We start from the raw sequence: 23,112 nt of genomic DNA, 5'->3' as shown, positions 1-23,112 counted from the left end.
ACGACCCATAACGCTTGGAAAATGAGCAGACTGTGTAGATCTTAACAAAAGAAGCGGGGAGATAGAAAAGACTGAGGACGCAGAGTGTCCAGAAAAGGGGGGTATTCCATCATGAAGGTCAGACGTTCAGATCCATGCTATGCATGGTAAGGATTGTTCAGTGTCACCCCCCGGGTTTGAACACGTACGCTGGGCCTCTCCGCAGAACGCCCCCAATTTGCAAAGATGGTGGCATCTGGCTGAAGTAATGGGGGCTCATGTAGGTTTTCTGAAGGACACTGACAATCGCAACAAGATTCACGAATTATCCATGACTTGAATTACTTTGTACACCTTAGATTGTGGGTTTGTGTCTATGTTTTGCTGGAATTTATCAGGAACAATTGCTTGAAATTTCCTTGTCTCATGGTAATTCCAATTCGGGATTCGGGGAGTCCCATTCCGAACTACTATGGGTTAAGGGGCTTGTCCATCAAAGGCAGCATCAGCCAATGCATGTTGCGGCTTTAATGGATCCAGCAGGTCTTACATTTCTGCTGTTCCTCCAAGCCTTTCAAACTGAATTAAACTTTCCCTTAGGAGCCCACGGAGGGGGTGATCTTCCCTGGCACGGGTGGTGACCAAGGATGATTTTTGTTTTTCGAGAAATAGGGCAGAAAATTATTTCAGAGGTCCGTCAGTTGGCAGAGGTCGGTTTGGTGCCAGGTGACTGGGTCATTTTGGCCCTCGCGGCCCCGTCAGCGGGGGGGTGGAGTGGCGGGGGTTTAATTAAGCATTTTCACTACACCGCCTGGCGCATCCCTGTCCCCGCTGAGCTGGCAGGGCGGGTTTCATCCCGACGATTAGCAGTTACCCTCATGACCTCTCTCAGGGGCATGGCAGGCCGAGACACCAGTCCGTTTGGGAGGGGCGGGACATGGGTAAAGTGGGTGCAGCACCAGATTCCAAATGAGCCTTTTAAACATGCAGATAGGTGGGGGGGGGGGTGGGGGGAGTGTACATTTCATGGACTTCACTGTGATTTCAGGCGTCTTTAATGCGGGTTTGAGGTTCAGGGTTCAAATCGGCCTTTTTGATGTTCACATGGGTCACTAATTGCATGTGTGATCACGGTTTGACAGGTTTGTGTGAGGTGTGTGTGTATTAATGTAAGATTCACATGAATACATAACAGAGCAGGGCTTCGCCTTTATATAGAAAAAAGGTTTTCCCAAGAAAATTTTATGTAAATTTTACATTCTTACAGTCAGATGCAGGATGCTTTTACACTGATTACATCCCAGCCTGCTACTGGACAGCTCTGAAAATGAAATCCAGGCTAGGATAGATGTGCTCTGAAATGGAAAACCTACAATCCAGCATTATAAATGTCTGCGCCGAAATGCATAAAGACAGCAGCACGTCGACTTCGATACAGCCGGGGAGGGCTGCTTAGGAAAGCACAGCGTCCTCGGAGGCAGCGGAGCAGGAGATGAACGTCCCCGTGATGGTGATGGACTGTGTCAGCTACACTGAAGGCCATCGTCCTTCAACAGAGGCACGTTTTCACCGTGAAGCTGCTCTGAGACCCGCCTTATGCCAGGAATCCCTACTACCAAACTCAAGGTGTCCAGAAAAGAAACGGACGGAGGCAGCCGACTGAAGTGAAAGCGCATGTTTGCGGCAGAACGCTTGCGGGGGAGGGGAGGCTGGCAGGGCTCACCCATCGTAGAGGTTGCAGGACTCCACACAGGAGCGGCCCCTGCTGAAGAAGCGACAGGACAGGCACTGGTCTGGCCCAGGGCCCCAGCAGCCTGCATCTGAGCACAGCGGGTCACACACCTTGCGTTCCAGGACTGTGGGGACACAGAGGGGCGTCTGGTTACACAGGTCATCCCTATGCATCCATCACCGGCTGGAGAATAACCGGACGGAAAGGGTCACTTTCTTCTTCAATCAAAATTAACGGCATCCCCAGGGCTCCCTTAAAGTGAATTTGAAAGACTGCGCCAGGACATTCATGTGTCACCCGGAATCGAGCCCGATCATAAAATCTCACTCTCAGGGTCATTCCGTCGCAGATAAATGCAACTGTTTCATTATCACACGGACCGAAAGAGCTGCCATTTATCAAAGAGCTAACGGCGCTACCCAAAATACCTGCTTCTTCTGGGCTGAGCATGTACTTCGCTTTATAAATCCGAAATGAAATAGATGCCTTTGAGTAGCAGTGCATATGGCAGCCCATTAAAACCAGGGTTGATAGGGAATGAAAAGGTGCAGACTGTCGTGTTCTCCGCTGTCCTGTTGTTTGATTCTCGCCAATATGCAGCTAAGCTACAGTTTTTTATCCAACCAGTAATATTGCAGGACTAGTACTTGTGCTTACGGTACTAAGCCCTTGTAGTCAGAATCAGGTACAGCAGCTCAGATTCTATCTAGGAAGTTCCAGGCAATTCAGGGTTTTTCAAACATGAACATTTCAAGAGCTTGTATGCTGCCGGAAGCAAAACTGCCTTGTTTTATTCCTGTTTCAGGGATTTGATCCAAGAGCCATTAGCTGACCTAATATATATATATTATATTATGTGTACAGCTACCTTGCAATAACTATACATTTAGAAGGCTACTTCATCCCTTGTAATGGGACAGACCATAATTTTACATTTATCTTTAGCTGTATTCAGCTTTTGCTCCTTTTTCCTGCTGCAGCTTCACTGCAAATCTCACTGGCAGTGCCACCTTCCCCAGGCAGCACAAGGCTAGCGGTGTCTAATTTTTAGCACCATCCAAATATTATACCACAGTATATGGTATTTCCGGTATTTCATGTTAAAATTAGCAGATCCTGAGGCGGGCAAGGGAGGGGCAGGGGGATTTTCTGGAGAACTTACTACAGAATACGGTAATACTGTAGTACTGCCTAAGTCTACCTTTCTCACCCCCATCTTTCTCCTGCCCCCAATATTTCTAAGGTGGAATGCCTGCCTTTCTGTATGAAGTATCCCAGACCTTGACAAAAACCCTTGACACAAGATTCATTTGGGGGGGGGGGGGTCATAATGTTTTGGCCCATCGGTGTGTGATACCCAACATCCAACTGTTTTTTCTGGGCACAGGAAATATATTTATAAGTTATGTATGAGTCGGGGTGGGGGGGTTAATCTTATCTGCAAAAGGCCAGTGTGTATGCAGGATTTTGAGATAATCTTTAGGTCAGCTGTGAGGACTCTTCAACCAATCAGTCCTCTAATTAGTAAATCCGCATACACACCGGCCCGTTGCGGATAAGATTGGTCACCCCTGATAATAAGCATATATTGTTCCCAGTTTTTACCTTTTGTGGAAAATCGTGATATCATGATTTCAGAAGTGCCTTATATTAAATATCGTTTGATTTACTGAGCTTGTTCCAATTCTCTAAACACTCCAGTAGCACACTACTCATGGTGATGTAAATCCCCCATTTCCAAGCTGTAATACATGCAGCTCTGCATTTTTTTTTTTTTTTATGAGTTACTGCAGTAATTACCTTCGCTCAAGGGTACAACAGTTGTCCCACCTGGAACTCCCGCGGGACAACAATGCAGTGAGATCAAAAACATAGACAACTTCAAAGTCTGAAACGCAGCTGTAAACCCAACACGGGCTTGGCTGACGTCAGAGTCAGCATGAGTGTGGGCCAGGGATGTTAAAGAGATGGTAATGATCTGCTCGATGAATAGAGAAGAAGGACAAAAATCAGGGTGGGCTTGAAAACACGTTGCTGGAGCCCTTTTGGAACACCTGGGGGAGACTCTGTCCCGTAATTCTTGGCAGTGGAGAAGCATCAGCCTCGGTACCTGACTGAAGAGTCCGCTACCTGCTCCTACAGCCTGGCTTTCTCGCTCGCTGCCTTAATTGATTCGGTTATCTGTCTGGATGAGTAGCAGGATTACTTCAGGGCATCCTTCTCTCAATTTATATCACAAAAGGGTCCACAAGCTGCAGTGGCGTCCTCAGTATCCAGTTTAAGCCTCAAGAGAGATTAAACTTTTCCACCAAATCTCGCATGGTCGTAGCCTCTGCTGGGGTGTGGTAATGATCCTTACACCGCAGTGAATAGTGAATCCCTCCCCCCTCTCCCACGACCATCTCCCAACAGCTGTTTTCAGACTGGCCCAGCTCGGCACAGCGAGACACAGGGGCACACTCCAAAGGTTTGGACGCGTTCCATGGCCCAGTCACCTGCATCGTGGAGTCAGCCGGTGCCAGTTGGGAAGCGAGGCGTGTCTGTGTCGTGCTCAGAAGGTTTCAGACTAAATTGGGGGGGGGGGGGGGGGGAGGTGGAGGCATATACACCCTGAAGCAGACTGAGACTGCAGAACCAGCACAGACTAATGCACCGAAATACAAATTTTGCAAGAAAACATTAAGCTCAGAGAGGGGTCTGGACCCATGTCCAGAAGGTTGTGGGTTCAAATCACGTCACTGACAGAGTAATGGTATCACTTGTTTTCACCCATAGATGACTGTTGGCCCTATTTAGGCGGGGGTCAGTCACCCAATTTTTAGTCTCAGTCCTCCTGAAATATGGTCTTTTCCTGTATTTCTTCGGCGCAATAGTGGTAACCGGTCCCCATAAGGGAAAAAAAAAAACGGATATTTATCACATTATGGGGACATTGTGTCCCCATAAGGATAGGTATACCCGCTCGCACACATGCACACACACACACACACACACACACACACACACACACACATATGTAGTGTATAGTACACATACGTGTGTGTACGGGTCTCTCAGGCAAACAAAATGGGACATACGAAAACCATTCATGAAAACCAGAAAAGCAGACATGAAAACGGGCTTGGTTTGTAAATCACACCCTACGGAGCCGCTGCTGGCTCGTGTCACACCAGGAAGGCCAAAGGCAGCCGTTACCTCTCCGCTACATCAGGCTGCATCATATCTCTAATGACTTTTACGCTTCGCAGTAACATGCTGCAGGCTGGAGAACAGGGTACCACGCAAATGCTGCCGCGTACGGTGAACACCCACGTTACGCAGTAGCTGTGTTCTGACGCAGATGCGCCACATTTGAGGGAAAAGACAAAATAAGAGGACGACTATTTACAGTTGGTGTTTCTGGGGACAGCAGTTGGGGATTGCTAGGCTGAAGACGCTACGAGTAAGGCCATCAAAGACGAGGAAAAAAATAGACTCCTGTAGCTAAAATGCGGAGGGAAGATGCTAACATTTATATTTAATGGCATAGCAGACACGGTTTTTAACTGTTTATAAAACTGGACATGTTAATGTAGCCTTTTAGGTCAGATCAGCATTCTCTTCTGGGGGAGCATTCCTTGCCTTAAAGACTTCCGTTGTTTTATGCCAGTTGGGGGTGCGATGGGAAATGTGGGGGCAGAGGTGGGTACTCACTGCAAGCCCTGGGCTCACGGTTGTTGCGGATCATGGCCTTTTGGGTGGGGGTGCGAAACAGGCGGGTCCAGTTGACCGTGTTGTAGTAACAGAGGCGACTGTTGTTGGTTATGTAGACATTCCCGGCGCTGATCTCGCCGAGTGACTGCAGCCGGAGGGAGGAGATCCACGGCTGCTTGAGGATCAGCAGGGAGATGCCGCTACGGGGGGTGGGGGGGGGGGTGGGACAGAGAGACCATGAGAGGGGCAGGAGGCGAAAATACTCATCACCCTCATCACCCTACTTAGCATAAGCAGAGATGGCTTACTACACTTAAAGGTGTTACTCATTAATATTTTAACATTTGACATTTTTAACCAGGGCATGTGGTTTCAGAAACCATTTCAAGAGAGCAGTGTCATCGGAGAACTGAGGCTGAGACCATCCGGCCTCGACCTTGACAGTCGCCCCACATGTGGCGGGCCAGCATGCAAACCTGAGCTCGCACGACACCCTTTGTTTAAAGCATAAGGCACAATCTGCTAATGCAAAAATGTTAGATCAGAATGGCACTCCAATCAGGCTAACACATGCTTTATACTGCATCAAAAGCCCCCTTTAAACTGCCCGTAACAGAGCCACAGAAAGGGCAGAATGTACAACAGGACTCTTGTCATTAAGTAGGATGCTCTCCAATGCTGAAGAGAGACAGGAAACACTGCTCTCTTTCTTGCTCTGCCGCTCTGACAGGGCACTGTCAGGGGCGCCGTGCCGCGCTTGCGTTCGCGTGACAGGCCGTAATTGGCACGGCGGCTGAGATTCCGCCGTGGGTTTGAGGAGGCCTTGCCGCCGGTTCACAGACGCTGGAACGCCACCGATGCTGGGCGTTCTCACGCCTCAGACCCTTGGCCAGAACGGACACGCTGTGATGTCCCGTCCCAGAGATTGGCCAGCTGTCACGGCAACGCTCCAGTCTACCGGCCTGGCTTTCCCTCCAAAACCCACTCACACCTACTGAACCAGACGAGGACTTTCCCTCAAAGCAGGGGAAGGAAATACTTAAAAGCTTTCTCTCAACCTTGGATAACCAGTATGGAAGGAGGGGCGGACTGGAAGTTCCAGCAGATGGCCAGCGTGGCATACCTGTATAGCGCCCTGCCTCCTATGGTGGCCAGGTTGGAGAAGACGCTGAGGTCTGTCATGTTCTCCGGCCAGGACTGGATGTTTAGGAACCCTAGGAATGCGACGGTGGGGGAGCAGGTGGGAGAGAACAGAGACACGAGAGAAACAGGCAGCTGAGAGTATCTGCCCGATCACCTCTTCTAATGAGAATATGTGCGCCTCAATTATAAATAGTTAACAACACATCCATAGATAATTTAAAAGTCTAAATGAGTAAATTGTTAAGTATCACAAGGCAGCAGGGAGTCCCAGAAGCGGAGAATAAATGACGTGTGAATGAAGTGTGACATCCACACTGAAATAGTCTGTGTTTTCTGACACTGCCGGAGATACACTTTGGCTACATACTCGAATTGACTGCGATCAGCTGTGGTTTCCTACAACAACCCAAAAAAGTAATGGCAGTAGTGCTGATCTTGAAGGATGAAGCCTTGCAAGAACGTGGACGTTAATGTGTCAGCCGTGTGGATCTCCCCCCGCGGCAGCCTGTCTGCCCTTACGGCTCTCTCCCCATGGAGGAGATTCAGGCCTGCTTTACATCCACTGACACTAATTAACCATCTGACTAATCTGCTGTGATGCATAGTCACTGTCAGGCCTGGAGACTGTTTTATATGCTTACTTGTTTATTTTATGTGCACATTTTCCACATGATATAAGGTAATCCTCGTAATGGTGCCAAAAATGCTCCTGTACCATAACTACTGTGGAGTGGAGGAGTCTCCTAGATGAATCGACCTAACAGAAGATCATCTGAAATTCTCCATGACGACCTCCACCCTGCCCACAGGCTCACACATGCTCAGATGCCTCTAATACCCTCATATGCTTTTACCTTGGCTACTTTTACTCAACTTGCCCCAAAAATGCCCTTCTTGGTCCTGCCAGCAAGCGAACACCAAAGGAGATTTCCTGTTAAATTCTGAAATGTTTACATGCTATACTTTCCTAAAAACTCTGAAGAAAATATTAGTGTTTTCCATGCTGACCCTGTGATGTGTACAGCTGGTTAGTACTATGACTCTCTGCTGCCCCCTGTCTGTCATCATGGTTAGATGTGAAAGCGGGGCATTATGAGCTGACCTCTTAAAAGTCCAAAACTTTCACTCCGCTAGTAGGATACTGTTCCTTCCTCAAGAACTTCCACAAATTTAATTCACATGTGTATCTGCACGTCCTCTCATACCAGTCCCGGGGGACAATGCATATCACTGTGAGTGTTACGCAGCAAAAACCCCGGACAGACCACCCCGAAAGCCCAGGAGAGTGGGTTACATTTACTGTTGATCGAACCCACTAGAGGAGAATTAAAAATCAAACCTTCCCCTCCACTTACTGTATAAACCTCAGCCAGATTGCCATAGACCAGGACGTAAGCATTCCCTGGGGTTGTAACGAGGTGAACGTTCAGTGCTTTGCCATTGTTAGCTAAATACCACCCTTCCAAATAGTACAAAACCTTGAAGTGAGACGTACCTTCTGCTTTCTGGGAATTACTAGGTGTCTCCCCTTAACAGAGTACAGCACCCCCCACCCCCAGAACTTCATCTCCCGCTCACCTGTAATCTCTCGGACCGTGCGGAATACCCCCAGTTTCTCTGGGTCCAGTGCCTCGATCCCATGATACACATCCCTAAGCAGTGGGGAGTTTGATGGAGGTAGGGTGGGGGTGGAGGGTGGTGGTGAAAAAAGAAAGGATTTCAGACGTCAATCCACTGAAGCCCTCACCTCCTCCTGGCCAGAATAGACACGTCACGCTTATTACTTACCCAGGCCATGATCTTACCCATATACAGTCCCATAAATGTATTAGGACACCCCAGAATTCTATTGTTACATAACGTTGCATATTGTTTACATGCTTAGTTTTGACAGGTCAGGGATACTACAACTTAACACATCCAACCCCAAAAACGCATCAATCCCAATTGCCAGTCCCGGACTTCAGTCCCGGGTTCAGAATTTCACCTAATGTGCATGTTGGCACAGGGCTGTCTGTGATGTAACTGTGTGGGTCTGTGCAATGCATATGCATAAATGTAAACGTGTGTTTCTGCATGCATGTGGCCAGAGTGTCTGTAACTGTTTTCTGCACTCATACAAAGTAACAGTGTCCCCCGCTGTCTGTGTGTGTCCTTAGCCTGACTCAGCACAGCCACCCCCACCCCGCTGTAATGTGCAATACGCCTCCCAGCTCGGCCCAACTCTCTCACTCCTGCTGTCACTGTATTTCCTGGCCGTGATTGGCAGGGCTAATCGAAACCCAAGGCTGGCTGACAAATTGCTGTAAAGAGACACGTAACAGGTTGTAATGAGGTTTCTCTGGACGCCCGTAAGAGCAGCAGTATCTCTGCTCATCGCACAATGGCTGGGAAACAAAAAGGCCCAGAGTAGAGAGAAAGACCCACCCCTTGATGCCGGTGATGAGGAAGACCAGGTTGCCGTTGATCTTGGTGCAGTTGACGAACTTGTCGATGTTGCTGGAGTCGACGGTCTGTGCCGTCTGCAGGCTGGCGGTTCCAATGCCGTCACAAGCTGGAAAAAAGAAACCCACACACATGCATACTTTAGCCTTTAGCAGAGCTGGGTATTTTACCGAAGGACCTGCCTCAGAGATGGAACGGTAGGGTAACCTTTAGCTTATAAATCCATTTCCTGAAATTCTATGCTAACTAGCTAAACTCCTAGCTCAGACCTTTGGAGATGCACGTTGGTTATAGACACTGGTATAGTGAGACTAGTTACAAACCAGTGGTCCAACATGCACTCCTGAGAAAGGTCAGTTCTGGTCTCAAGTTTCATAAACATCCGAAGAATTGCATCATTTCAAAAACGTTTGTCTCCCAGAGAACATGGATGATATGCATTTTATGGCTTTTACCAGCCGAGCGTGTGACCCAGGCACTGACAGCGGGTTCAGCCACTGTAACACGTGACACGGGGCATTGAATTCGCTGCAGGGGGAAGCTAAATAAAATGGAAGGAAGGCACTCAGCAACAAGGGGATCGCAGCTGAAAGGGATCACGATTCTCAGCAAGACAAAGGAGTCTCAGGGCCGGGGAGGGTGGGCGTTAGGGGTTTAGGGTGTGGACGCACCTTTGGGGCAAATGTCTGTGCATGGGATGCACATCTTAATGCGATTCTCCTCTACCTCCATCTTGTTGCTAGGACAGGCACGAACGCACGAGCTGTGGTCCACCACAAAGTTGTCTGGAACAGGCAATAAAAATGGGGAAAACGGGATTATGGGGAATGCTCGGCTCCCTCCGAAAGGCTTTTAAGGAATCTCTGCCTGCAATGCAGAGGAACAAAGTGAACTTCCGATACATTGATTTTAGCTTGGCTTTGTGGCCACAGCTGCATGCACATCAATAATTATTTGACTACTACGCGAAATGCAATGAAAATGCATGCTCTTTGTTTATTTTCTACAAAATTGTTAATGCTATAAGAAATGCATTGAATTTGCAATAACCACGCATAATACATACAAAAGTAACCACAACCATAAAAAATACAAGATAGTACTTTGACTCGCATGGAATAATTACAGATAATTTTTCACATGGGGTCTCGGTTTTACCAAACTGACTGACAGCATTTTATAGTACAACCCTGCAATTGTGTAGCAAATAACTAGCCACTGTCATAATGGGATTTTTCAAAATCCCATTTGTAAATGTCAAACATGTAATTACTTCATCTTGTAGGATCCTGCTTGATGTTGAACAGGGATGCCGAAGAAATGTGTGATTTGTAAAAACCCAAAAAGTTTTATACATTATGCTAATGTATTAATTAGTGAGTCACCACAGTTATCTAACAGGCCTGGAAACAGTTTGTTCTGTCCGGCATTCGTTATGGTGAAAATGTATTTGGCTCGTATGTATTGATGCCGCAGGTTGCCAGATCCGGGAAGCTCAGATGTCGGCCCAGGTGTCTCTGGGTCCCGACTCCCCTTGCCGGTTTTCAGTCTCCTCCCAGCTTTCTTCGGGATTAATCATACCGGATTCTGTAGCGGAGGACGGCGGCGTGACAAACCCGTCGGCCATAATAAGCCATGGAGCTCCTTGGAGCCACACTGTCTGCGGGCCCTCGGACTACGGGTGACTGAACGCTCGCTCTGCTCCGCTGCACCTCCTCTCTGGAATTCTCCTGGCCGTCTAATCCTGTCCTCGGTTTTACAACCCGGCTTGAACACCAGCTGTATTGCTTCAATTACCTGTGACTAGCTGTCCGTGACCTGCGACAGTGTCTGTAGCCATAAGACTGTGATAAGTAGCTATAAGACTGAGGCGGGGGGGGGGGTCGGCTGACCAGCCAATTCATGTACCCCCCCAGTCCATCACATAAGACCGGCTTCTCTTTTATTTCCTGTCCCCAAACTCCCACTTATACCCTACAGTAGACCATTGCCATGGGTGGGTAATTCAGGTTCAGAAGGTAAAAATCCAGACCGTTACTTTGTGTCACCCAAGCCAGTTGAGTATAAAGAGTCACAGTCAGAAGTACTCAGCTGGCTGGTTGAAACAAAATCTTGGTCTGAACTTTTACACTCTGGGTCTGAACTGCCCACCCCATTTCCGCATCTTTCCCCTTTGCTCATGGCAAACCAGCTGTCTTCTTCATTACCCCCCTCCCCACCCTCTTAAACCCATCCCCACTGTCACATAACTCCATTTGCTGCCCAACCCAGCCTTACAGTACTTGACCCACACTCATGTTGACACACTCTGTGCTAAGTGTTGTATAATGGGCTTTAATTGTGGCATGCAATTAACCCCTCTTTGAATGGTACTTCAGATTTATAGCACAAACACCATTGTTATGATTATAATTATTCCAAGTATGCATCCAAAAAATACAAACACGATTTTATACAGTTTCTTAATCACTAATCTGCTTGCTGCCTCTCTGCATCCTCTGATAAAAAATACCACACGTCCTAGAAATGCCGTAACAAGCCGAATAACTGTTCGGGGGGGGAGTTCATGCCACTTTATTACCCTACATCAGCCTACCAACAACAAGAAGCTATAAAGTCAGAGTGCCCACGCATTCCAGTCACTGCATGTCTTCCCAAGGGTGCAGTCAAGGCTAGGCTAGCTTTGTGCACGCTACATAAATGCTTCTGTAAACCTTGACTCATAAAGCTCCCTAATTTTTTCTCGCGTCTCCTCTCGCTGTGGTAACCCGCAGCCAGAGGGCTGCCGTCTCCACGGCTCAGATCCTGTGAGTTTAGGAAGCCCTCCAGTGCCCCGCGGTGCGTTTGCGGCCCCCGTGGCCCCCCCTCGGCTGCCCTTACGTGGGCATTTCTTCACACAGAAGGCCCCGTAGGTGTACTTGGCCTTTGGGTTGTGTTCCAGCTGGAAGGTGGTGGGGTTGTAGACAAAGGGCTGCGGGCACTGGGTGACGCAAGCTCCGCTGTCGTTGAAGTTGGTGCAGGCCTGCGGATGGAGAGAAGGCAAAGAGGCGCCGTTTGTATTATGGACATAGAACCGCCCCTTGTGGAGCAGTGAGTCTCTCTGACTGAGCAGGAAAACTCAGGGCTGAGTGACGTACAGTACTGTGCAAAAGTCTTAGGCAGCCAAAAAAAACATTATGTTTAAATAACTGTCATGTTGGTGTAAAACTATGCTGTTACGCCTGGCAACGTGCGTCAGCTTAGCCATTTCAAAACCTCTGCTAAAATAACCCTATTATTTCCAGCAACCATACAATACACCCGTGTATTTTTTGACCTGACCATTAGCCCACCTTATATACCTATTCAATATCTCGCTCACTATTTTAACTAATTAAGTTAATTAATTAAGCGAGCTGGTGGTGAAATTTAATAAATACGTAGAATGGTTCGGATGCCACTGAGGAGAACTGAAGTGGTGTTCATCTAGCTATTCAAGTAGATATCAGTAACTTTTTGGAGAAGACATTTTTACTAGTTTTTATTGTGTGACTCGTAATTTTCATATGTTCTTATGTTAAACTATATTCTTTGTTCTAAGAAAATGTGCACTTACTACCCAGATAGACTTTTGCACAGTACTGTATATCTGCAGTTCAGAGCATGATGGAGAATCCAGAAAAGTAACTACAATCAAAATAGACACAGTTCTGGTAGGAAGCCTTAGAAGATTCATTTCCTGAATAGACACACAGTGGACATCATCTCAACACACACCCTGAACGCTCACGAAGATACAATGATGGATGGGTTTGACTTGAGAACAAGGTATGGATAATGTATCGAGAGTAGGTGCTGCCTGTAGATCTGCCTGAGAACCACACTCCTGGCTCATAGCTTGTACTCTTAAGGAACATTGCTTACTGTAAGCAATTCTTATTCTGAGACTGAACCTGGGATGAAAAAGGTATCATGGGGGTAGTGGATATTTAAAATATGGTAGAGGTGCGGTTGCTAAGTGATGATGAAGCCAATCGTGGGGGGGGGGGGGTTTAGGGTCACGCACAAAGCAGTCGGTGTCTTTGGGACCGGAGCAGCCGCCAGCACACTCCCGGTGACAACAGTCGCTAACGTAGGGCCCGAAACAGCGTCCATCGCACTGCTCGGCGCACACTGTCCTCGTCACTGCAGAAGAGGAACAGAGACAACGGGGGGGGGGGGGGGGGGGGGGGAGGGGCAGATAACGAGGTCAGCGGGTCTGTAGCCCAGGTCAAAGGTCACATCTCAGAATGTCTGTGCCTCAATATGCAAAAAGAGAGCTGAGCTGGAGAGGAAGCTGGATTCCACCCTCGTCGTGGGTCACGTGACCGTGGTGTTTATGCACGAGCTCCCCAGTGTTATCTTGGTGTGCTGTGCAAACACCGCAGAGGGAGAGCGTGTGTTTGCCTGTGGGTATGCACACTACCGCTGTGCTGAGGATGTGCGTGTGGAGAATAGGCCCGCCTTAAGAACGGCCTTGATTGACTGTGTTTGACTGTGGGTGTGCACACTACCGCTGTGCTGAGGATGTGCGTGTGGAGAATAGGCCCACCTTAAGAACGGCCTTGATTGACTGTGTTTGACTGTGGGTGTGCACACTACCGCTGTGCTGAGGATGTGCGTGTGGAGAATAGGCCTGCCTTAAGAACGGCCTTGACTGACTGTGTTTGCTCATGACAGAATGCATTTGTGTGTGACAGGTTTGTGTGAACTTCAGTGTGCATGTGGGGATACGTGTGTAGAATACCTGTATTTATATGTGTACTACTGTATATTGGCACGTATATGTTTAAGCAGGTTTATTTACATGTGTGTGTGTGTCAGAGGAGTATACAAGGGTGGAGCCACAGGGGTACTGGCCCAATCTGAAAGCTGATTGGCCTGTGCAGTGTCAGCTCCCCGACAATCACAGATTCAAAACATATTATTGGCTAATGATCAGGTCGGCTTCACTGTATGAATTATGGCCCCACTTGTGCCCCCCACCTTAAAAAGATCCTAGAAGAGCCCCCGGTGTGCGTCTCTGTGTGTCCGTCTGCTCTCTGTGTGTATTTGTGCATTTCTCAGTGCGTGTTTCTAAACTGCTGTGTGTAAAGCGCAGCGACTTCTTTGGCTGCAGTTTCAAATGAGGGGACACTATCAAGTTGCCAGGTTACATGCCACACTACGTCTCAGAGAGCTGGACTAGGGGTACTTCCGTAGTTCTTGTTCTTGGACTTTTTCGAAAAAAAAATTCAGTTCTTTCAGGCTGATTCATTCACAATAAACCTGCGGCCATAAAACCGGAGCCCGACGGTCTATAGAACGTCAAAAAATTCCATTATTGTCCATTAAAATGAAATGGCCTTCTTAGAAAAGCCATTCTATCACACAAATTACCTTGCCAGAGGACTACACAGTGCTGATGTGTTTCCTATTAGTGATCTCCACAATAACACAATCATCAGTCTTGTAAAGTGTGTCGAACACCTTAAAGCTAAGCAAAAGAGATAGTAAAGGAGATTAATTATCCCCTAATGAACGGAGGTTATCTGTTTATTAACTCATCCACGTTACTTGGTGTGTGAGTCCAATCAGTATCTCTCTCCACTGACAGCTACTAGGTTACTGGGTCCTACAGGTCTAGGTTACTAGGTCCTACAGGTCTAGGTTACTAGCATGTGTCAGAAAAGCAGTGTGATGAATACAGGTGGGTATTTTAAAATGTCTGAAATCTTTTTTTTGTGAAAATTTTCAATCACGTGGAGAGTCTGACACGTTGGCAAAATCGAGAGATTCCTGGAAGAATCATCCCGACCTGACATTTTATGAAATGTGCCATATTTGGTGCACATGTAAGCGTGTGTGAGCGAGCACAGCAGCCGAGGGACTTTGGCCCGGTGACAGACACCCTCGCTGAGCTGCAGACCCGGGTGAATATGCCGGATGAGGACTCTACTCCCAGCATCACACCCTCTGATCTACGGCGGCGAGACGGAATTGCGCAGCAGAGGCTAGAAGTTGTTTTCTTCACTCTCCGCACATCCGAAGTTCTTCTTGAAAGTTAGAGAAAAGACGGTATGGGGCAGAGCAACAAATTAACTCCAGGCGGGAGGCAGAGAAACTCCACGTATCCGTGGATGAGGGAATTCGCTCGGATATTAAGAAGGGTCAACCCTGGCAAAGCGATGCTTCTAAATCGCCTGAAGTGTGTGATTGTGTGCATGCGTCTGACAATGGACAGTCTACCCCCTGCCTATGGCCCTGCTTGTACTGCTGCTGTCTCCGCTACTTAAGCTTTCAGACTGTCTGATGGGCCGGTCAGAACCTTCTCCAAGTGGCTGCCAGCAGAAGGACTGACACCGCGGCATTCTGGGAAATCTACAGCGCCGGCTGTAAGTCTGCCAGGTAGGCCTTAATGATGGACTGAGTGATATGGATCAGAGCAGGGAGAGAGGCCTCTGTTCCTGCTGAAGAGGAAGAGGAGCGCGATTCCACTCCTGTAATAACCAGGATAGATTGATCATTGAAGGTTAGTCACCTCCCACCTGCAAACATCTGCAGTTATTTTCTATAGTAACTGTTACTTATTGGTTTAGCAGACAGTTTCATGCGAAGGCACTTCTGTATATTTCTACTGTGTACTAATATATTCTGATTCTGGTTTATCTCTGAAGCAACGCAGATTAAATTCTTCGTTTGAATCCCTCATGCAATCCTTTTGGTCACAGTTATTTCCACACACAGGTGTGTAGGAGTGAGACTGTGACTCGGTCTCGTCTTGACGGGGGCCCTGAAGTGAACCGCCTTGGTCAGCTAGCGGGGGGGGGTCCACGATGTGAACTCACAGCTCTGGCACTGGTCCTCGCGGGGGCCCCAGCAGCGGCCGTTGCAGGATCTGTGACATCGCAGGCCTGTCGGGGAGGGGGGAGATTAGCGTTAGCATTTCCCAAGTGGCCAACGGGGGTCAAGACCATGAGCACAACACCTGAAGGGTGCCTGTTCACGTCATATTAGGCTTTCCTGAGGTGCAATTGGGACAAGACACTTACAGTAACTCGACCACCAGCAAGATATCTAGCTGTACAAAAGAGCAAAAGCAATCTGTGAGGAACAGAAGAATTTTATGCACCTGAGTAGCATTTAAATTTGGATTTAAATATTGATTAATAATGTACTGCAGCAAAGCCTTTGGTATTTATCATGTGTTAATAGCTAGTAGCAGTGACTCTAAGCAGTAGTTGACTGGTGGTTTACACTGGCTGCCTGTTTACCAGCCCACTCTGTGCCCGGAAAGGCTCCCGTCTTGCCCTGTGTGATCCGAGCCACATCTCGCCGAGGCGGAGGAAGGTTCCCTCGGCTGCGACCGTTCTGGCAGCGCCTCAGTGCACTATCGCTTCTGTTTGTTGGCGTTTTTGTTTGGCAACGTCGTTACGTGCTGCCGCGAGGCGTGTTTGCCGGGCTGGCTGGTGCCGTGCCACGTGGTGTCCCACTGGCGGCCGCAGGAATTAGGCTAACTGACGTCTCTGCCTTGGCCCGACTCCTTGTCGCCCCCCTCCTCCTCCCCCACCCCCACCTTCACCATCTGCTGCTGGCCACGGCGACACCGACCGCGAGGAAAATCCGGGGCGGGAGAGGATGTAACAGCCCCCTGCCACGAGAGGGGGGCTGGGTCCATGTGTAGCAGATGGGCCGCAGGTCGCAGTGCTGGCCTACCCTCTTGTTTACAGGCCTGTGGTGGGCTGGGGGAGGGTCTAAACCAGAGTCGAGGATCCCTGGCCTGCTGGATTCTCCACTCAGTGTTTGACTATGACATCATGGTCACTTGGAGATTCAGGCTGAAACCAATTTCTAGCTTAAGATCACCCAAGAGCCGTAACTTGATGTACGAGGCTCAGTCTCACGCGGTGGGACCCCCCCCCCCCCCCACCCCTTCTCATATCTGCCATAAATTTTGTTCCCTTGTCCTCTATTTTTTTCCCCATAGTGAAATTTTTTCTATTCTTTGTTTATATTGCTAGCATTATTGCTCATTTCAGTTCCGTTCAAGTTTACTTGCAACGATGTCACTGGATGATGCCTTGGGCAAAGTTCAATATATAAAATATATAAAAATTGAAATTAACTGACTTGGTTCAGAGAAAAATGAATGATTTCTCTGCCTTTGTGCTAGGGACCAATCACAGTCCCCCCCAAGGACACAACAAGCCATCCAGAGGCATCAGATAGCATCCTGCTATGCTTAGCAAGGGACACTCTACAGGTCCAGGGTGTCACACTGTCACTTTAAGATTAAATTAAATTTAGTAAATCAATCAAGTCAAAGCCTAGGAACCCTGAGGTGTGGCTGAGTCATCGCCCGCCGCCTTTCTGCACAAGCAAGCCGCATGGATTCAAAAGCAATATTGAGGTTTTTGAAGAGAATTCATTTTTGTTCGGGACACATCTCTTACTTGGGAAGTGTGAGGTTCTGTGGAAGACAATCTGTATGTGAACATCCTTAATAAGACCTTAGCATGCAGTGTTGTTGCTTAACTGCTGTTGGGGATTCGAACCCCTGCTCTGTGTGTGTAGGGTCTGATGCCCCCATCTCATGTCGGTTTAAACCAGTGGTCACCCTGCCAAGACAATCCCAGTCGATCGTGACACTGTCTACCAAGTTCTGCCTCCCCCACTCCCCAACTGTAGAAAGACTCAACTGAGAGCCCCCTGAGAGCAAAATCTACTGAGAGGGACCCGCCTTGTTTGGCGAGAGATCTGAAAGAAACTGCGGCGATTTGGTAGCTCCTCAGATTAGATCCCTTGTTAAAACAGCTCCCACTGTACAAAAAGGTTGGAGACCACTGGACTAACACACCAGTTGGGTGACCTGCCATAGTATGCCCATAGTGTGTGAGCATGTGTGGCACTTCATCTGGGGTGTCCTCCCTGACCTTACACTGCGCTGCCTGGGATAGACTCCAGGCCCCCAGGACCTTTTCTATGATAGAGAGTTGGAAGATGGATGGATGAACCACTGCTGCTTACAACCAGATTGCAGAATGGAACAGGCAGTGCAGGACCCCGATATGCTATTCCCTTCTAAGCGACAGATAACAGAGTCGGGCTGGGGGCAGAGGTGACTTCAGAGCCCAGAGTCATATCCCAAGCAGCCCCAGTGACGACCTCCTCGCTCCCAGGGAGAGAAGGCGAGCTCAGGCGCTGCTGCGTGCCCTTAGCCGTTCTCTCAGCTCGAGTGAGCCTGCGATGTCACCCGCTGCACCGTTAGCACGAATGAGGGCCATAAACACGCATTTACGTCCACGCTCTGGCAGCCATGATACTAATTCCTGTTGACCTTCACTGAGTGCGGCTTTTATGGAGCCTCAGAAAAGTGGAGTGAAAACTCAGAAGCAGGAAACCTAAAAAAAAAGAGTCTTAAAAAGCTACATCATGCAAAAGAGTGTAAAACTTTAAAAAGCCACATCATGCGTAGACAGAGCAGCTGGGCAGGTGACCAAATATCAATATGATCATTTCTTTATACTGTAAGTACAATTATCTTTCCCCCCCATTTTATCTGCAAAGTAATATTTATTTAATTTTCATTACCATTAACTCCCTTTTAAAATGGACCCACAAGGGAACAAAAATAAAATAAATAATGAAACAAAGTATGTTACATTCCCATGTGAGTGATAAAACATTTTAATGGACATAATTTCGTTTGGCCAGGCACTTTCCTCCTATTACATCCGCGTATGTATCAAAGCCCAGAGATTTATTCCGACTAAAAAAAGTCTCTGAAGTCTGGAGTTTTGTTCTCATGGATAAACAAGATGTCATCAGCTTTCAGACTTCCTGTCTGCAGAGTGACGGCTTCTCCCACAGGGAAGACGAGACAGGACTCTATTCAAAGGTATAGGCCATTTCCAGGGAACTCCTGGAGAAGTGATACACGTCTAAACGCCGGCTGTGGCTTCCTGTTCAGTGTTCAGTGTTGAGGCCGTCCTTTTAAGGCTTACGTCTGTTTGGATTCTGACAGGAAAGGCTTGGTACTCAAGACTGAGCAGAGGTGCATCCCAGAGACATTTAGAAAGGGGCAAGGATCAGCATTAGCCTAAAATTGCACAATAATACGAAACTATAAAGACATTTTTTCACAGACAATGATGCTCAATAGCAAAAGTAGGGATGGAAATTTCGTGGATGCGCGTTCATGTCTTCATGTGTATGCTGTGGCGTGTTTGTAAACAATCATGGTATATACGCCTGAAAGTACTTCAGGGAAACTTGAGTCTGACGTAAGCGGAGTTTAAAAGTGTAACAGCGTAGTTAGCCAGAGAATGACAAACTGTCAGATTCTTTGAAATACCATCAATATAAAGTCGCACTAGTGGCTAATTTTCGGTTCAGTTCGATGAGTCAGCCATTTTGTTAACGCTCACAAAGATTACTAAGCATTTGTTATACTCAGTGGGGAATATTAGAACAACAAATTGCTCATTTTCAGGAGGTTGCGGGAACCGCAGCCAGTGTCGATGGACAGTTTTGTTCTGAGGGCGTCGCCGTGACGTTCAGAGCCGCGTGTCGCCAGATTATTTGACACTAGGGCCTTAGCGTAGCTGTCACCTTTTCCGAAGGATCAGCCGGCCGTCAGATGCAGGCTAACAGGAGGCACCCGAATCGAGCTGGAGATGTGACTCATCGGCCGGTACATTAGCAGACATGCAACGTGACCATCGCTCAGAGCTCGCTTTCATCAATTTGATGTACATGATGAGTTTCGATATAAAGGAATTAGGCGATATTGTGCCTGTCTGGATGGTGCACGGGGTGGCATGAAGTTCTTAAATCAGCTTTATTTTCAATAGTTGCTACTTGTTTTCATACACTAAACAGCGAAATGAGCACCCTTCAACTAACGATGACGAATAGTAGGTTTTATTGAATTTAATGTGACTTTATTTTGATAGAAGGTAAACAACACCATAGCTTTTTAAAGGATTTACAGTTTTTAATTACTAGAAACAGAACACTAGCTGAGCGGAGATTTATGAGGAAAAAATCCCTGTATGATTACTGGGCTGAAAGAAATATTAGAACCAATTACTACTGCCACATTTAAACTAATAAGTCGTACTTGATATATGTAGTTTGATTCTGAAGGAAAACAAACACTGGCCATCAGAAGATACCTCAGCCGTGATTGTGCCGATCTGTCTTCCTATTGGGTGGAGTACTTACATCCGACGCTGCTATTGGTCGGCACCACCAGGAGCTCGGCGCGCGGATTCTTGACGATGTCCTGCCAGTGGATGGTGTCAGCGTGACACAGGAATTTGTTCTGGTCCACGTACACGCCTCCGTTCAGGATTTCTGTGGCCAGGGAGACAGCACACACAGACATAGGACACCTGTTTTATAGGCTTGCAGTGTCTGAATTACTACATAACAATAAATAAAACAGATTGACTCTGACCTGAAAACCTTCTGCCTGCAAAGAGAGTATATAAAAAAAAATAACCCCATCGTTAATTGGACATACCTCCTGTGAATCGACGACAGATGAACAGCAATGATATTGCTCTGAATGTATCCAGCATGTGACTTACTCTGAATAATGGAGGTCAGTTCCATACACCTGCTATCAGGACTGATAATCTGTTTTTTATGGTTATCATAAACAGGAGTAGAGTAACTAAATCACATTTTAAATCTCCAATTCCAGTATTTTAGCTAATGCCATTGTAACGCCAGGATCTTTTTAAATCTCATATTTCATTTTAGATGAAACAGGATTAGATATTCTGATCTTTAAAAAGAACATAATGAAATGTAACTTTATCGCGCGGTTTGGGGCAATCTGCCTTGTTGTGGAACACTAAGCCCTTGAAGTAGCTGCTTTGCCTCCGGAGAGGAACAATCGCTGTTATCATGAAAACCGCCGTGGAAATCTCTGCTGTATTTAATCCTGACTAATGAAAGAAAGAGATCAGAGCAGATTTACAATATTTACTAAGCAAGATTTCCTTTGCGTTTCCCGCAAGTAGATTAACAGCATAATGTCTATATAACTGAGGCACATTCAGGAACACAGGCCAGTCAGAGCCATGCTAAGTCATCAAGAAATCCCACTCTACGGGTGACTTGAAATCATGTAATTAGGATTCCCGCATTTCTCGGAAGAAAATGAGGACAACACGTCCTCCTTCAGGATTTTATTTAATATTTTACCACTCATGATGGGGGCTGGGCTTTCTGCTTTTACAAGGGCCCATGGCAATGAGAGGTGGTAGAAGGGGGGCGGGGGGCACACAGACCAGTGTACCACCTGACCAGAATCTCTGATGACACAGGAATGGCACTGCTCATCGATTTGATGGGCCTCCCACACAAGGAGCCGCGTTTGCCAAATACCTGCCCATCCTTTCTGAAGTCACCCCCCACGTCCAGGCCTCACTTCGGCCCACGTCGCTAATGCGTTAATAAAACATGTTTTATGCAGCTGGGAGATGACCTTAAGCGTCACATTCCCTCCTGTCTGCGGCCTCCCAGCTTTAGGACTCTCTCCTTCAATCTTCAGGCTGCCGCTGCGACGAGTCGGCTGCTCCATCTCTGTCTCTGCCCCCCCCCCCCCCCCCCCCCCCCCTCCCCCGGAGTGAATAATGACTGCTATTCGCCACGCTTGTGAAAGCACAGCATTGTAAAGACAGCACGGGGTAGACCGCCCTTCAGGAGCTCCGTTACAATGCCTCGGTGACCAGCATGGCCCCCCAGGAGTAAATTGCTATGCAGCAAAAAAGTGAAGCATCGCCAGTGATCGCAATAGACGAATAAATTGACTGCTAATCGCAGAGCTCGAGACACCTGGAAGGAATACAACGATTAGCTGCTGAACTCTCGCCATACATGACACTGAAATGAAAAGGCATCAGGGACTAGCATTCATCACATAGTATCATTAGCAATTATAAATTTCTCAAAAGCAGACGCATTAATGAAAGTCTTTGCTCCCTATCACTGTTGGCCTGGCATGCTAATAGCATCCATTTCACTACATTCAAGGCAAAGTACCAAACCTTGGGGATAAAGTACAGAAATAAAACTACCCAATGAGACAGGTTAAACAGGTCACGTGGGATCTGTCCAATATGACGCCTGAAAAAGATTACATGACGGAGGACCAAGGAGAGAGCAGTCATTCAGTAGGATTGGAGTTCCGGAGACCCATGGTGGGCGGGGTTAATACATCTGTGGTCGACAGCGCAGAGAGAATCCCACCTTCTGTCGGCTCTGAGGCCTCATTTTGCCCGCTAAGTATGGCTACAGACACACTGTATGCTAAGTATCGCTACGGACGCCCTGTATGCTAAGAATCGCTACGGACGCCCTGTATGCTAAGTATCGCTATGGACGCCCTGTATGCTAAGAATCGCTACGGACGCCCTGTATGCTAAGTATCGCTATGGACGCCCTGTATGCTAAGTGTCGCTGCAGACGCCCTGTATGCTAAGCGTCGCTGCAGACGCCCTGTATGCTAAGCGTCGCTGCAGACGCCCTGTATGCTAAGTGTCACTGCAGACGCCCTGCCACGTGACGCCCTCGCCTCACAAGGGGAGTCTGTAAGCATCAGATTATCTTTGATTCATCAGAAATATGGAGACAAGCCATTCACGAGTTACCAGCCAACAAAGGTGGTGCATCTGAGCGATGTCCCCCCCCCCCCACCCCCCCCCCGGAAGGGGGTGAGCGGCTCCCGCCATTTTTCACCTGGAGCTGAACACGGAGCACAAGGGCGCTTCCGCTTGAATCGCTTCTGCTTGAACCTCGCGGCCCTTTTAACGAGCATGACAACTTACGGTCACTACGCTAAAACACAAAAAAGCCTTTCCACGCTCCCCTCTTTGATTAAAACACCCTATTCCTTTTGCTTTCGGGGCTTAACAATCATGCAGTGTGTTAACACAGAAGAGCAGGTGTTTCTCAGACTCTCCTGGTGATGAATCACAGCAGCGGCACTTTAGAAAAGAACAATAAAAATTACTTTAAAAGAACAAAGGACCACAATGACATCTGAATGCATTTAAACGAGTTCCGGCCCATTCCTGGGAAAATTAGTGCCTACTGCCCATGCTTATAGT

The 23,112-nt window shown here is 47.7% G+C and overlaps 2 protein-coding genes across 4 annotated transcripts in view; one reads left to right on the top strand and one right to left on the bottom strand.

Annotated features, from left to right (window-relative positions):
- The window catches only part of LOC125710089 (fibroin heavy chain-like), a 576,413-nt gene that overhangs the window by 185,807 nt on the left and 367,494 nt on the right, over positions 1–23,112 (top strand). The gene's annotated exons all lie outside the window — the stretch shown is intronic.
- Positions 1–23,112, bottom strand: part of LOC125710090 (receptor tyrosine-protein kinase erbB-4-like) — a 226,808-nt gene that overhangs the window by 46,996 nt on the left and 156,700 nt on the right. For all 3 annotated transcript variants that reach the window (XM_048979325.1, XM_048979327.1, XM_048979326.1), the window contains exons 4-13: positions 20,216–20,347; positions 15,838–15,903; positions 13,038–13,156; positions 11,873–12,014; positions 9,664–9,777; positions 8,975–9,101; positions 8,126–8,199; positions 6,528–6,618; positions 5,405–5,604; positions 1,703–1,835 (exon numbers count right to left, since the gene is read on the bottom strand). In XM_048979325.1, the coding sequence (XP_048835282.1) occupies positions 1,703–1,835; positions 5,405–5,604; positions 6,528–6,618; positions 8,126–8,199; positions 8,975–9,101; positions 9,664–9,777; positions 11,873–12,014; positions 13,038–13,156; positions 15,838–15,903; positions 20,216–20,347 (1,198 nt within the window). The remainder of the gene's footprint in view (positions 1–1,702; positions 1,836–5,404; positions 5,605–6,527; positions 6,619–8,125; positions 8,200–8,974; positions 9,102–9,663; positions 9,778–11,872; positions 12,015–13,037; positions 13,157–15,837; positions 15,904–20,215; positions 20,348–23,112) is intronic.

The sequence above is a fragment of the Brienomyrus brachyistius genome, chromosome 16 (assembly GCF_023856365.1).
Source record: "Brienomyrus brachyistius isolate T26 chromosome 16, BBRACH_0.4, whole genome shotgun sequence".
NCBI classification, from domain to species: Eukaryota; Metazoa; Chordata; class Actinopteri; order Osteoglossiformes; family Mormyridae; genus Brienomyrus; species Brienomyrus brachyistius.
The sequence above is the reverse complement of the archived record's forward strand: the minus strand, read 5'-3'. Positions and strand labels throughout refer to the sequence as shown.